We start from the raw sequence: 9,617 nt of genomic DNA on the forward strand, positions 1-9,617 counted from the left end.
GAAGGGCACAGAGTTGATTTGCAAATACTCTGCAGAGGTGCAAAGAACAGAGGTAGGAAATTGCACACAACCTTGTGTACACACAGCATCAAAACAGAGCATTCTCAGCCTGTGAATTTGTTGAGGCTCTATCAAGTAAGAAACCTTCATGATGCAATCATAGCTATTGCATTTAATTTTAAAAGATACTTACTGTTATTTAATAAAACTATCTGCAGAGAAGTCGGTCATTCCCTGGTAATTTATTTTGGTGGACCTAAAATTTTGCTACAGATCTTTGGATGGTATCTGCTGTATCTCTTTAAGAGTGATGATCAGATTTACCATTCTTTTACTTGGCTGGGAGCTACAAAGAATAACTGAAACTAAGAGTGTCTGAGATTAAAATGACAACAGAAAGGTGATCCTACTTTGCCTTGCTAAAAAGAAGAACAGAATGAAAGGAACTGGGCAAATGAGGCTTATGGTGCAGCTAGTTATTTGTTTTATTCTGTTTGGCTGATATTCCATCTTCACAGTGTATCTGCTCCTCTCATAGCTGAAGACTATAGAGAAATTGTTTTGCTAGGCACAATTATCTATCATTCTTGTCTTCAATAGCTACATCCAAAGCATGTCACTGAGCTGCAGACAGAGGGGAAATCTTCTGGCATATGGGTAACTCAGCTGTCTGTCAGTCAGGAGTTTATATTCTGACTCTGGCCTTTGCTGCTTTGCCCTACTTGAGCAGTGGTTTGTGTGGGAGAAGTTGGGCTTCTCTTTACACTTCCTGCTGGCCCATGTTTCTGTTATTCCATGGTGACACAAGGAGCAAATTCAACTAGGGTGTTGCAAATCTGGCTGCTGTACTGGGAAACAGCTGTGGATGAAACTACACACACAGTGACAGGATCTGAGTTATGCAGAAGTATGACAAGTGAGAGGCAATGAAAAGTCTTGAATGGCACTTTGTGGCAATTGGGAGAAACTTCCTGGAAACTTAGAGCACGGAAAGCCATGAGGAGTCCAAAATAAGTCCCTGTTACACTGCCTTTGTCACAAATCAGTGGAATCAATGAATGAATGCATTGCTCACACAACTGTTGGCACTGTGAATGGAGGGTGGCAGGAGAGCCAGGGCCTGAATGCCAGCCCAGCACAACAGACAGGGCTGAGCCTGGATCTGAGGAGAAGGATGGTGGATGTGCTGTTCAACAGAGGATTCAGTACCAGCGGGGTGAAGAGTATTGATGGTTAGATATGGGCAGCGTGTTGCCCTAGGGGACACTTTTTTTCTTGTCTGTTGAAAATAGCATCAGTGCTGACTGCAGCTGAAGCCTCATTTCTTGTAAATGACTTCAATCATAACAGAATTAGTGTGACCACAGCCTCAGCACTGCGACGGCCCTGCTTGGCGTTCAAGCTCCTCCTCCTGCTCCAGAGCACTCAGTAACTCTCCACGGCTTAAATAAACAGCTTTCTGAATTTCTACAGGTCTATTAATTTGCTCTGCTCGTTAGTGTTTTACAGCTGTTGCATTGTATGTAATTTAACTACTCAGAAAGTAAAACGTGTTTCAGCCTAGAGCGAGGAGGCCTCAGCGCTGCGGCCTGTGCAGTCCCAGGAGCAGGGCTGGGTCCAGCTCAGAGCCCACCCTGCTGCTGACACAGCCACGCTGCAAATGGCATTATCTTAAAGCTGTCCCTTCCCCACTAACTGTAAATATTGCAGCCTCTTCAAAAGCATGGCTTTGCTGGGCTCCTGAGCATGGCTCAAATTCTCCCATAGTCCTTTAACAGAGTGACTGTTTACTTTTCAGCCACAGTCAAAAGGTCAGAGGAAAGAGCTGGGTGAGGGGAAGGGACTGGAATCACCACTCTTCATGTACTGTTTAGCAGGAGAGAGTAAAATCTGTTGCATGTTCCTTTTACTTTGGGTGCAGAGTATTGCAAATTCCTTATTTGACCTTGCTGCTGCTTTATTAAAACTGAGGCTGAGAGATTTGACAGCTGAAGTTACTACAGAAATCTTCAGGAGATTCCTGCTGTGCTCCTTAGATGTGACACCACTCTTAAATCAGTGTACACAGGTAAGCAGACATTTTAGAGAGCCCTTCATTTGCTCTTATAGAAGGAAAGCCAGAGTGATATTGTGAACACACATGCTATGGTTAGGATTTTCTTATTGCATTGGAGCAACCTTCTCAGTTACATTGTGCTTGTTCTACCAGTAATGCTGTCATGTGGGCACTCTTCCGTGTAACAGGGCAAGAGCCATTAGTTCAGAGCCTGAAGGGTTAAAAGATACTAGTGTGGAGCTGGGAAAGACTATGGGGAAGGGATAACAATCTCTGCTGATAGCAAACCAGTCTGGCAGCCTTCACCCTTAAAAGACTTTTTTTCCAATTTAACAATGCTATTCACATTCAGGCAGTAACTTCGCTCCAGTCTCCTATCTGCTGCATAGCCCAGCATTCACTACTTCCCAAATTTACATCCTTGCAGCTGCTGTGGGAAAACATGCATCATTTGACAACTAATTCCAGCTTTAGAATTAAGCAGAAATGCTTTCTGCTGTTTTAGGACTGATCCAAAGAACATTTTTAGGGAAGCAACACACCAGAAACTCACATGATACTGCCTGTGTGTTCTTTTTCCCTTTTTTCATCATGTCCAATCCACTGAGTGATCCTTAGTCATGTCTAAGGAGGAAACCTATTTATTCCAAAGAAATATCAATGAAGTAAGAGCTGATTTGGTAAATATTAAACAAATGATTCAGTAAGGATCACTATAGAACATACACTCAGAGTCTCCTAAAAGTGGCTTTATCTTTAAAAGGAATGTGAATTACAGTACAGGGAGAGATCTTTTATCTCCCAAACTCTGAAGATGACTTCATTTACTGCTTGCAGTTCCTGTAAGCACTGTAGATCTGGGTTGATAGAGTACATTTCTGTGAAAGACTCTGTGCCTTCTTTGAAGTGATTTGGTTCAGCTGTTTTTCTAAGCCAGCTTTTCATGGATTTCAGGAAATGCTTGGGGGAGAGGAGAATCACTTTCTCATAATGCAGGTGACACTTTGCCAAATCAGGCATTTCAAGTCATTCACAGCTGCAGTTTCTGGGGGCACTGTTTTTGTGTTTCATGAGCAGATGGAAACAGAACAGATAATGTAGTTTAACTTTCTCTGAATGCAGTTTAGCCACTAGAAATTACAGCTGCAAATGTAGAGGCTTATGTTCTCTGGATCCTGTCATGGATCTAAGTCATAGATTCTTTTAACATGCCAAATCTCTGCTCTGTAAATCAGGAGGAATTCAAGATTAGAAGCATTTTTTTTTGAATGTGTAAGGATGTCTGCACCTTTGCCATTTGTGTATGCAAATTTTCAAAGAGAACTAAGCTATCCTTTCCCCAATGCACCACAATGATACAGCATTCACAGACTTTTAAAGTGTGTGAAGAGCATTTCTGGACAGTTTTATTTTTCCCCACCAAGGTTCATGCGGTTTGGTTATGTCAGACAGCAATGTCTTCTAGCTTAGGGTTTTGCACCTTTCCACAGAAATAAGGCAAACCAGTGTTGGTGCAGCTTGCTCTGCCAAGTGTTTGATTTTCTCTGTCATAAACTATGCATCACTGCAGTCTTAATACATTGTTCCTGCTCTCATGGATTTAGGAGAGAGGTGGACTCCTGGGCAGATTCACCCTGAGTATATTTTCTACTTGCTTGTCCTTTTTTGTTGTAGGCTGTTGCACGCAGGAATCCTCTGCCTGCTGGACCAGCACTAAGACAGACTAATTTGCTAGAAGCAGGACCATGTGGAGACCTGTCTGTACTTACACACTCACTTAAGTAGTTAATCTGTCAGCAGGATAGGTGCCAGAGCCTTTAAAACTAAAACCAGAGATGCTATTTTTTTAAAAACTGTGACAATAAAGTTTATTATGTTAATATCATTAAAAATATTATAAAATAGTAAAATATTCTGCTTGGCAGAAAAATTATGCCAGGGTTTTAAAACCCCAGCTTTGTGCAAACAGTTTTTGTAAACATAAGAAGTCAAGTGTTCAGGTTCCATCACAAAATACGGTAAACTGCTACAAAAATAAGTTTGCTCACTGTCAAACATAATTAAAAATCCAGGAAGATGGATTTTGTTACACATATCTAATGTGTCCCTATACAGTTAATGCTGCACTTATATCTGAAATGGGAAGGATTTCAGGTAGTCCTTTAAAACAGGATTGAGTGGGATCTGATTTAAGTTGTCTCTTCCAAAAGTCTTCACGATGCTTTTGCGGCAGAGCTCCTGCAGTGGCTGCACCCGGACCTTGCGGAGCGGGGTAACCAGTACCTTCCTCGGGGAGCTTAGGTAATGTTCCAGCAGCTTGAAAAGACAGTCAAAAGTCTCTTTGCTGCCATCCAGGCTGAAACGCCCAGTCTGAAAGTTAATCCGGATACTGGTGGGCCCAGTTGCAGTCTTAACACTGATGGCAAAGAAGCAATTCTTTTGTGTGCTGTCCCTGATGAGGAAGGTGCCCTCGGGCTCAGACTTCAGCTTCTCGTGGGCAGCACTGACAGTCAGAGGCCCCCAGTAGAAGCCACAGGCATCCAGCAGGCTGCTGGCTCGAGTGATGCTACTGAAATCGGCTTGGGAGCGAAAGGTTCGGAAGTGTGTGTTGCCCTGTGCCTGCACAGTGCCGGGCCGGCCGGGGCCCTGGAAGCCTCGTGCCTGTGAGCAATCCCGTGCCGGAGGGTCAAGAAGCCGTCTTGGGTCTGCTCCAAGTGCATTATCTGCTGACACCTTGCTGTGCGCTACCATCCTACAGCCGAGAGCAGCGGATGCGGTCTTCCATAGCGTCAGCGGCTACGGCAGGGCGGCCTTCCAGCAGCTACTCTGAAATGCCAAGGAGAGACACAGTGTGAGATCGATCTCCAGGGACAGACGGCAACCGCTGAATGACCAACTCTTCCATTGATACACCTCCCACCCATTATCAAATAATAAAGTATTCATTTCCCAATTTACACCAGGCAAGCAACTGCTCTCTTTTGGACAAGATTAGAAGCCTATCACTATGGCAAACTTCAACGTTCCAAAAATATTTAGCAAGGATCATTAACAGCTACAGAAGATAATAAGCTTCCCTGCTATGAGCCCTTTCAGGGCCTAGCAACTCAAATGACTTCTCAATGAGAAGTCATCTCATGGACACCCTCTCCCATTCTCAAGTTTTTAAAGAACAAATCAACAAATCAACTGAATTACCATTTTTTCTGCCTTCCCAACTACAATGTCAGAACTCAGCACACAATGTTGTTATTTGGTGCATGCATTCTGTGAAAGAGAAAGTGGATGAAGGCTATGTACCCAGATAATTGGGGAAGAGAGTGAGGTGAGGTGAGGTTCTATAGTATGACTGAAGTGTATGACTTGGAGGGGCAGCCTGTAACAAGGTCACTTTACACAGTAATCCTAAAACTTCTTTCCTCTCTCCTGTTAACCTACGGTTCAGCCATAAAAGGCTATTTCCATTCTCCCAAGTTTCCCTTGGGACAGCAATGCTACAACCTACTAGCTTATACAAATCAACCTCTGTGAACCCTTAAAGCATTACTCTGCAGTCTCTCTCTCTTTTTTGTATCACATGCACTTTAAGTGGCCCAATCTAAATTGCTTCCTATTGATATATCTTTCAACATGAGGGACTAAATTCATCCCTCGTGTTACTTCAAAGGAATTAGTAGGGCTGCACCAGGAATGAGTTTGGCCTGAAATGTCTGCCTCTGACAGTGTGGTTCAATACATCTCCGCTGGCTGCCTTGACCTTACTGGCAAGCATAGATTTTAGGATTTATCCCTATAGTCAGATATAGATCTGCACAGCAGCTTGTTGAGAAACCTTGAAGGATTCTCAGAAATGAATCCCTCACCCGTCTCACAGTTCAGGTTAACATGCTAATGAGAATTTCTAAGAAAGCATGCCGCTGGATTCCTGTCTGTGCTAATTTAACAACTTGATGTTTAGTTTCATTTAGGTCGTATTACTTCCTCAAGCACCTACAACGGTTATAAAATCCTTAAGCTGCTAGTAACAGGCTGAAAGTAGCATTCGGCTTGCTTTGCGAAGCAGACGGAAACTGATGCCAGTTTTTCCAGTTACTGAGCCAGGATTATCACTCAGTATTTAAAGTTAAAAATTCAGTTTCAGGACACCCTGGGGGGAAATAAGCATTAAGCCCGCGATCTAAAAATCAAAGGGCTCCCTAGCAGAAGCCGTAGAGAGCCAAGCGAGAGTTAGCAGTGCTTTTCCAAAGCGCACAGAGCAAACAGGAGACACGCCAGTCTTCGGAGTCCGAAAGCCAGGGCAGGGATCTGGGACAAGGGCGCCACGACTGCGGCGGAGCGGAGACTTCTGCGGGGTCCGGGGCCCGGCCCGGCCCGGCGGGTCCCGGCGGCCGTGAGGGCACTGCGGGCCCGGGGCTGCCCCGGCTCCCGCCGCCTGCGCGGGGCCCTGCAAACCCCGCTGCGTGTTCCCTTCAGTGCTTGTCCCACTATTTTACACCAGGCACAACAGGTCTGTCTGAGCACAGACACTGAGCCAAAAAGGGAGGAAAAAAAATGTATTAAAAAAAAAAAATTAAAAGGGCAAACACTCCCGAAGCCACCACGCTCTTGGCACATCTGGCAGGACTCCTCCGAAAATCTAGAGCTCATGGGGCTGCGGCGCCCGAGCCCTCTCGGTGCACGTCGCTGTTGGCGCGGACTCCCTGAGCAGACACCCTCCCTTACCTCGGGGTGCCGCGGGTGGGGGCCGTCCCCGGAGCGCAGCACATGCTGCCCGTCCCAGTCCTGCTGCTAGTCCAGGTCCTGGCCCCGGGGGCCGGCCGAGCATCCTCCGGCGGGGGCCCTGCCTGGCGCCGCGGCGAGCCGGGGCTGCCGCGGGGCGGGCGGGCGAGCGGCACCTCCAGCGCTCTGTGGCGGCGCATCGCCCCGGCTTTTTATTTAACGCTCGGGTCGGCTCCTCCCCGCCTTCTCGGAAAACATGTGGCTTACGTTCACTTTCGCTTTCCTCAGACTGGGTGGCCCTGAGCACCGCCTCCGGAGAACGCCCAGCGGGTTCCCTGCCCCGCCGCTGGGGATGCTCTTCAACCTCTCTTGTTCTATCCCACTACGCCTGGGTTTACTCCTTTTTTTTTTGCCTTTTTATTTTTCTTTTTTTTTCCGAACAGCCCCGTAGGAGCAGGCGGTGCCCGCGGGCAGGGTCGAGAGGTGCTGCGGGGGAAATCCGAGCATGGAATCGCTCTGAGGCCCCAGGGAGGCCAGGGGACACTAGAGGTAGGTGATGGATGAGGCTCTGATGTCAGCTGTCTCAAAACGTGGGGGGAAATGGCAAGAACAGCAAGCAAGCAACCACTGCAGGGAGGTTTAACTGAAAATAGCTGCTCTCCTCAGAGGTAACAGGTCAGCATGGACAGAAGAGGTAAGAGGACTTAATGTATAACTTAAATGTTAAAGAAAGGACAAAATATTAGACTAATAATCTCAAAGTGCAAAAACATTCAGAGAAGCATATGGTCCTTCCACTGAGAAGACTGTAAAGATGCTACACTGGGGTTTGAGTTCTTAAAGCAGAATTTCCCTGGGGTTTTCTCCAGAGTAATCAGAATTAAAAGTAGCTGTTCAAATCCCAGCTGTATTTATAACCTTGCCAGCAGCCAGTGCAGGAATGCTCTCCTGCTCACCCAGAAGGAGATTTGAAACCTCAAATACCACACCAGTGTCTTATGTGCTCCTTAAGCAGGCCCAGTAAAGTGTGCTTTCTTCCAAATAGGATGTTTCTTAAATAACCACCACGTTTTAAAGGCCAAGAAGTTTCCCTGTAGTTAACAAGATGTTTTGTAACAATGCAAAGGAATTTTCTCTGTCAAGTGATTAAGGGGAGAGGGGCTGGCAATGCCTTGTCAGTTATCCTTTGGGATGAAGTTGAGGGAATGTATTTCTTGCTTTGAGACTAAATATTATTTTCAAAATCCAGTGTGATCACAGACTGACTTAACCTGATGGCAATACAGCACCTTATAGTGATGTGCAGCCAGTGTACAATGGGTGAATCTTGAAATTTTTGATGATGTTTTAGCCACCAAAATTTACTGCTTATGTTCTGTCATGCAAGAGAATAATTGTCATGAATTCAGAGAAGCAGTATGCCATTAATTTTAAGACCTTGCACAGAGATTCACTTTATGCTCAGACTCTTCTCTCAAGTTTTGAGCAACAGAGCTTTAGTCAAGGTTTGGCATAAGCTGCTGAGGGAAGCTCATTTGTGTAAAGCAAATGCATGAAGGACTGGTGGAACTGAAACTTCCCTTAGTATTTAAACATGCAATATTGGCACTCTTTGGCATAGCGTGCTCCATGCAGGAGCAGATTCCACAGCTGGTTTGGATATGGCACTGTTGGTGTTCACATAGGTAGTACAGCCAGGCCTTGCCCTTAACAGCTTAAAGTCTACTTAGGCAAGACAAAGTCCCCTTCCTCCCCCACACTCTTCAAAGAAAAGGGTTTTGAAGTGCTCAACTCTGTCAAGATAAGGTAAATCAGAACCAAAAGTACAGCTCAGATCCTCTTAACTCCTCCCCCAGCCCCCGGGGCGCCCAGCGAGCTCCCTCCCTGCTGCTGCAGCCTTGTCCTGCCGTCTGTGGCTTTTAAGGGCAGAGCACTTCATGGCTGTAATGCAGCACAGTGGGGTGCGTGTTTCTCACATGAGACAGAGTTGGCTGAAGGTTGCTGTAGATGTGCCAGGAAAGCTGTTTCACTCTCATATAATTTTTAATTTTGTAAGATCACAGGGGAAAGAAAGATCCTGCAGGTGCTCTTGCAGTCTGTCTGGCATGGACTGTCTAGTGCCGCTGACAAAGTGTCCATCCAGTAACTTGTGTTCATTGAGCAGGAATGTGGTAATAATATTCAGCTGCAAAGCTTCAGAGCTTGGCAAGGCTCGACTGGGTAGGTGAACTCCCAGTTGCAGAGGAGAGAGATGGAGTGAACCTGCCAGCTTGGACACCAGAAGCCAAGCGTGTCAGGCTGCTGCTTATGGAGTTTGACACCATCCCTACGTGAAGCACAGTGAGAGTGGTCCAGGGTGCTCCATGAAGTGCCTTAGAAAGACTTGCCCAGGAGAAATGGGCTTCAGCTGTGGTGTGTGAAGGAGATTTGCACAGTGAGTAAAGTTTCTGTGACAGGAGTTGAAGGTTTAGATGTGAGGGTCCCACAAGTTGAGCTTTCTTGGGAAATCTTCAGTTTTACCCACTCATGTTTTGGTTTTGTAACTCTCCCTTCCATCCTTCCGTTTCCTCTCCTGCATCCTCTCCCTCGCCGTAGCCCCCGGCAGTGTGTGCCTGGAGGAGCTCCGTGCCGGCAGGATGCCACAGGGTGCTGTCACTGTACCCAGCAGAGGGCAGCGCACAAAGGGGAACGGGGCAGAGCTGCTGGCCAGAGCACACGGGGAAGCATCTCTAGATAAAGGACTGAAAACACTGCTGCCAGGCCAGGTGATTCTGAGCTGTGCTCTGGCAGCTTAAGGAGCACTTGCTGCTTTTTGCAAGGTGAATTAGACTTAGAGTCTATT

The 9,617-nt window shown here is 46.3% G+C and overlaps 1 protein-coding gene across 1 annotated transcript; it reads right to left on the reverse strand.

Moving 5' to 3' along the window:
• Positions 1-3,897: 3,897 nt before the first annotated feature.
• On the reverse strand, positions 3,898-6,965 carry SOCS1 (suppressor of cytokine signaling 1). Its single transcript, XM_041401991.1, has 2 exons — positions 6,779-6,965; positions 3,898-4,882 (listed from the first exon to the last, which is right to left on the reverse strand). Exon 2 carries the CDS (start codon positions 4,805-4,807, stop codon positions 4,184-4,186), a length of 624 nt encoding a protein of 207 aa, XP_041257925.1. The 5' UTR covers positions 4,808-4,882; positions 6,779-6,965; the 3' UTR covers positions 3,898-4,183.
• Positions 6,966-9,617: the final 2,652 nt, after the last annotated feature.

Source organism: Onychostruthus taczanowskii, unplaced genomic scaffold (assembly GCF_017590055.1).
Source record: "Onychostruthus taczanowskii isolate IOZ18803 unplaced genomic scaffold, ASM1759005v1 scaffold19, whole genome shotgun sequence".
In the NCBI taxonomy this organism is placed as follows: Eukaryota; Metazoa; Chordata; class Aves; order Passeriformes; family Passeridae; genus Onychostruthus; species Onychostruthus taczanowskii.

Excerpts from the sequence above, each read along its gene's own strand:
- SOCS1 (XM_041401991.1), bottom strand. The coding sequence starts at position 4,807 with ATGGTAGCGCACAGCAAGGTGTCAGCAGATAATGCACTTGGAGCAGAC.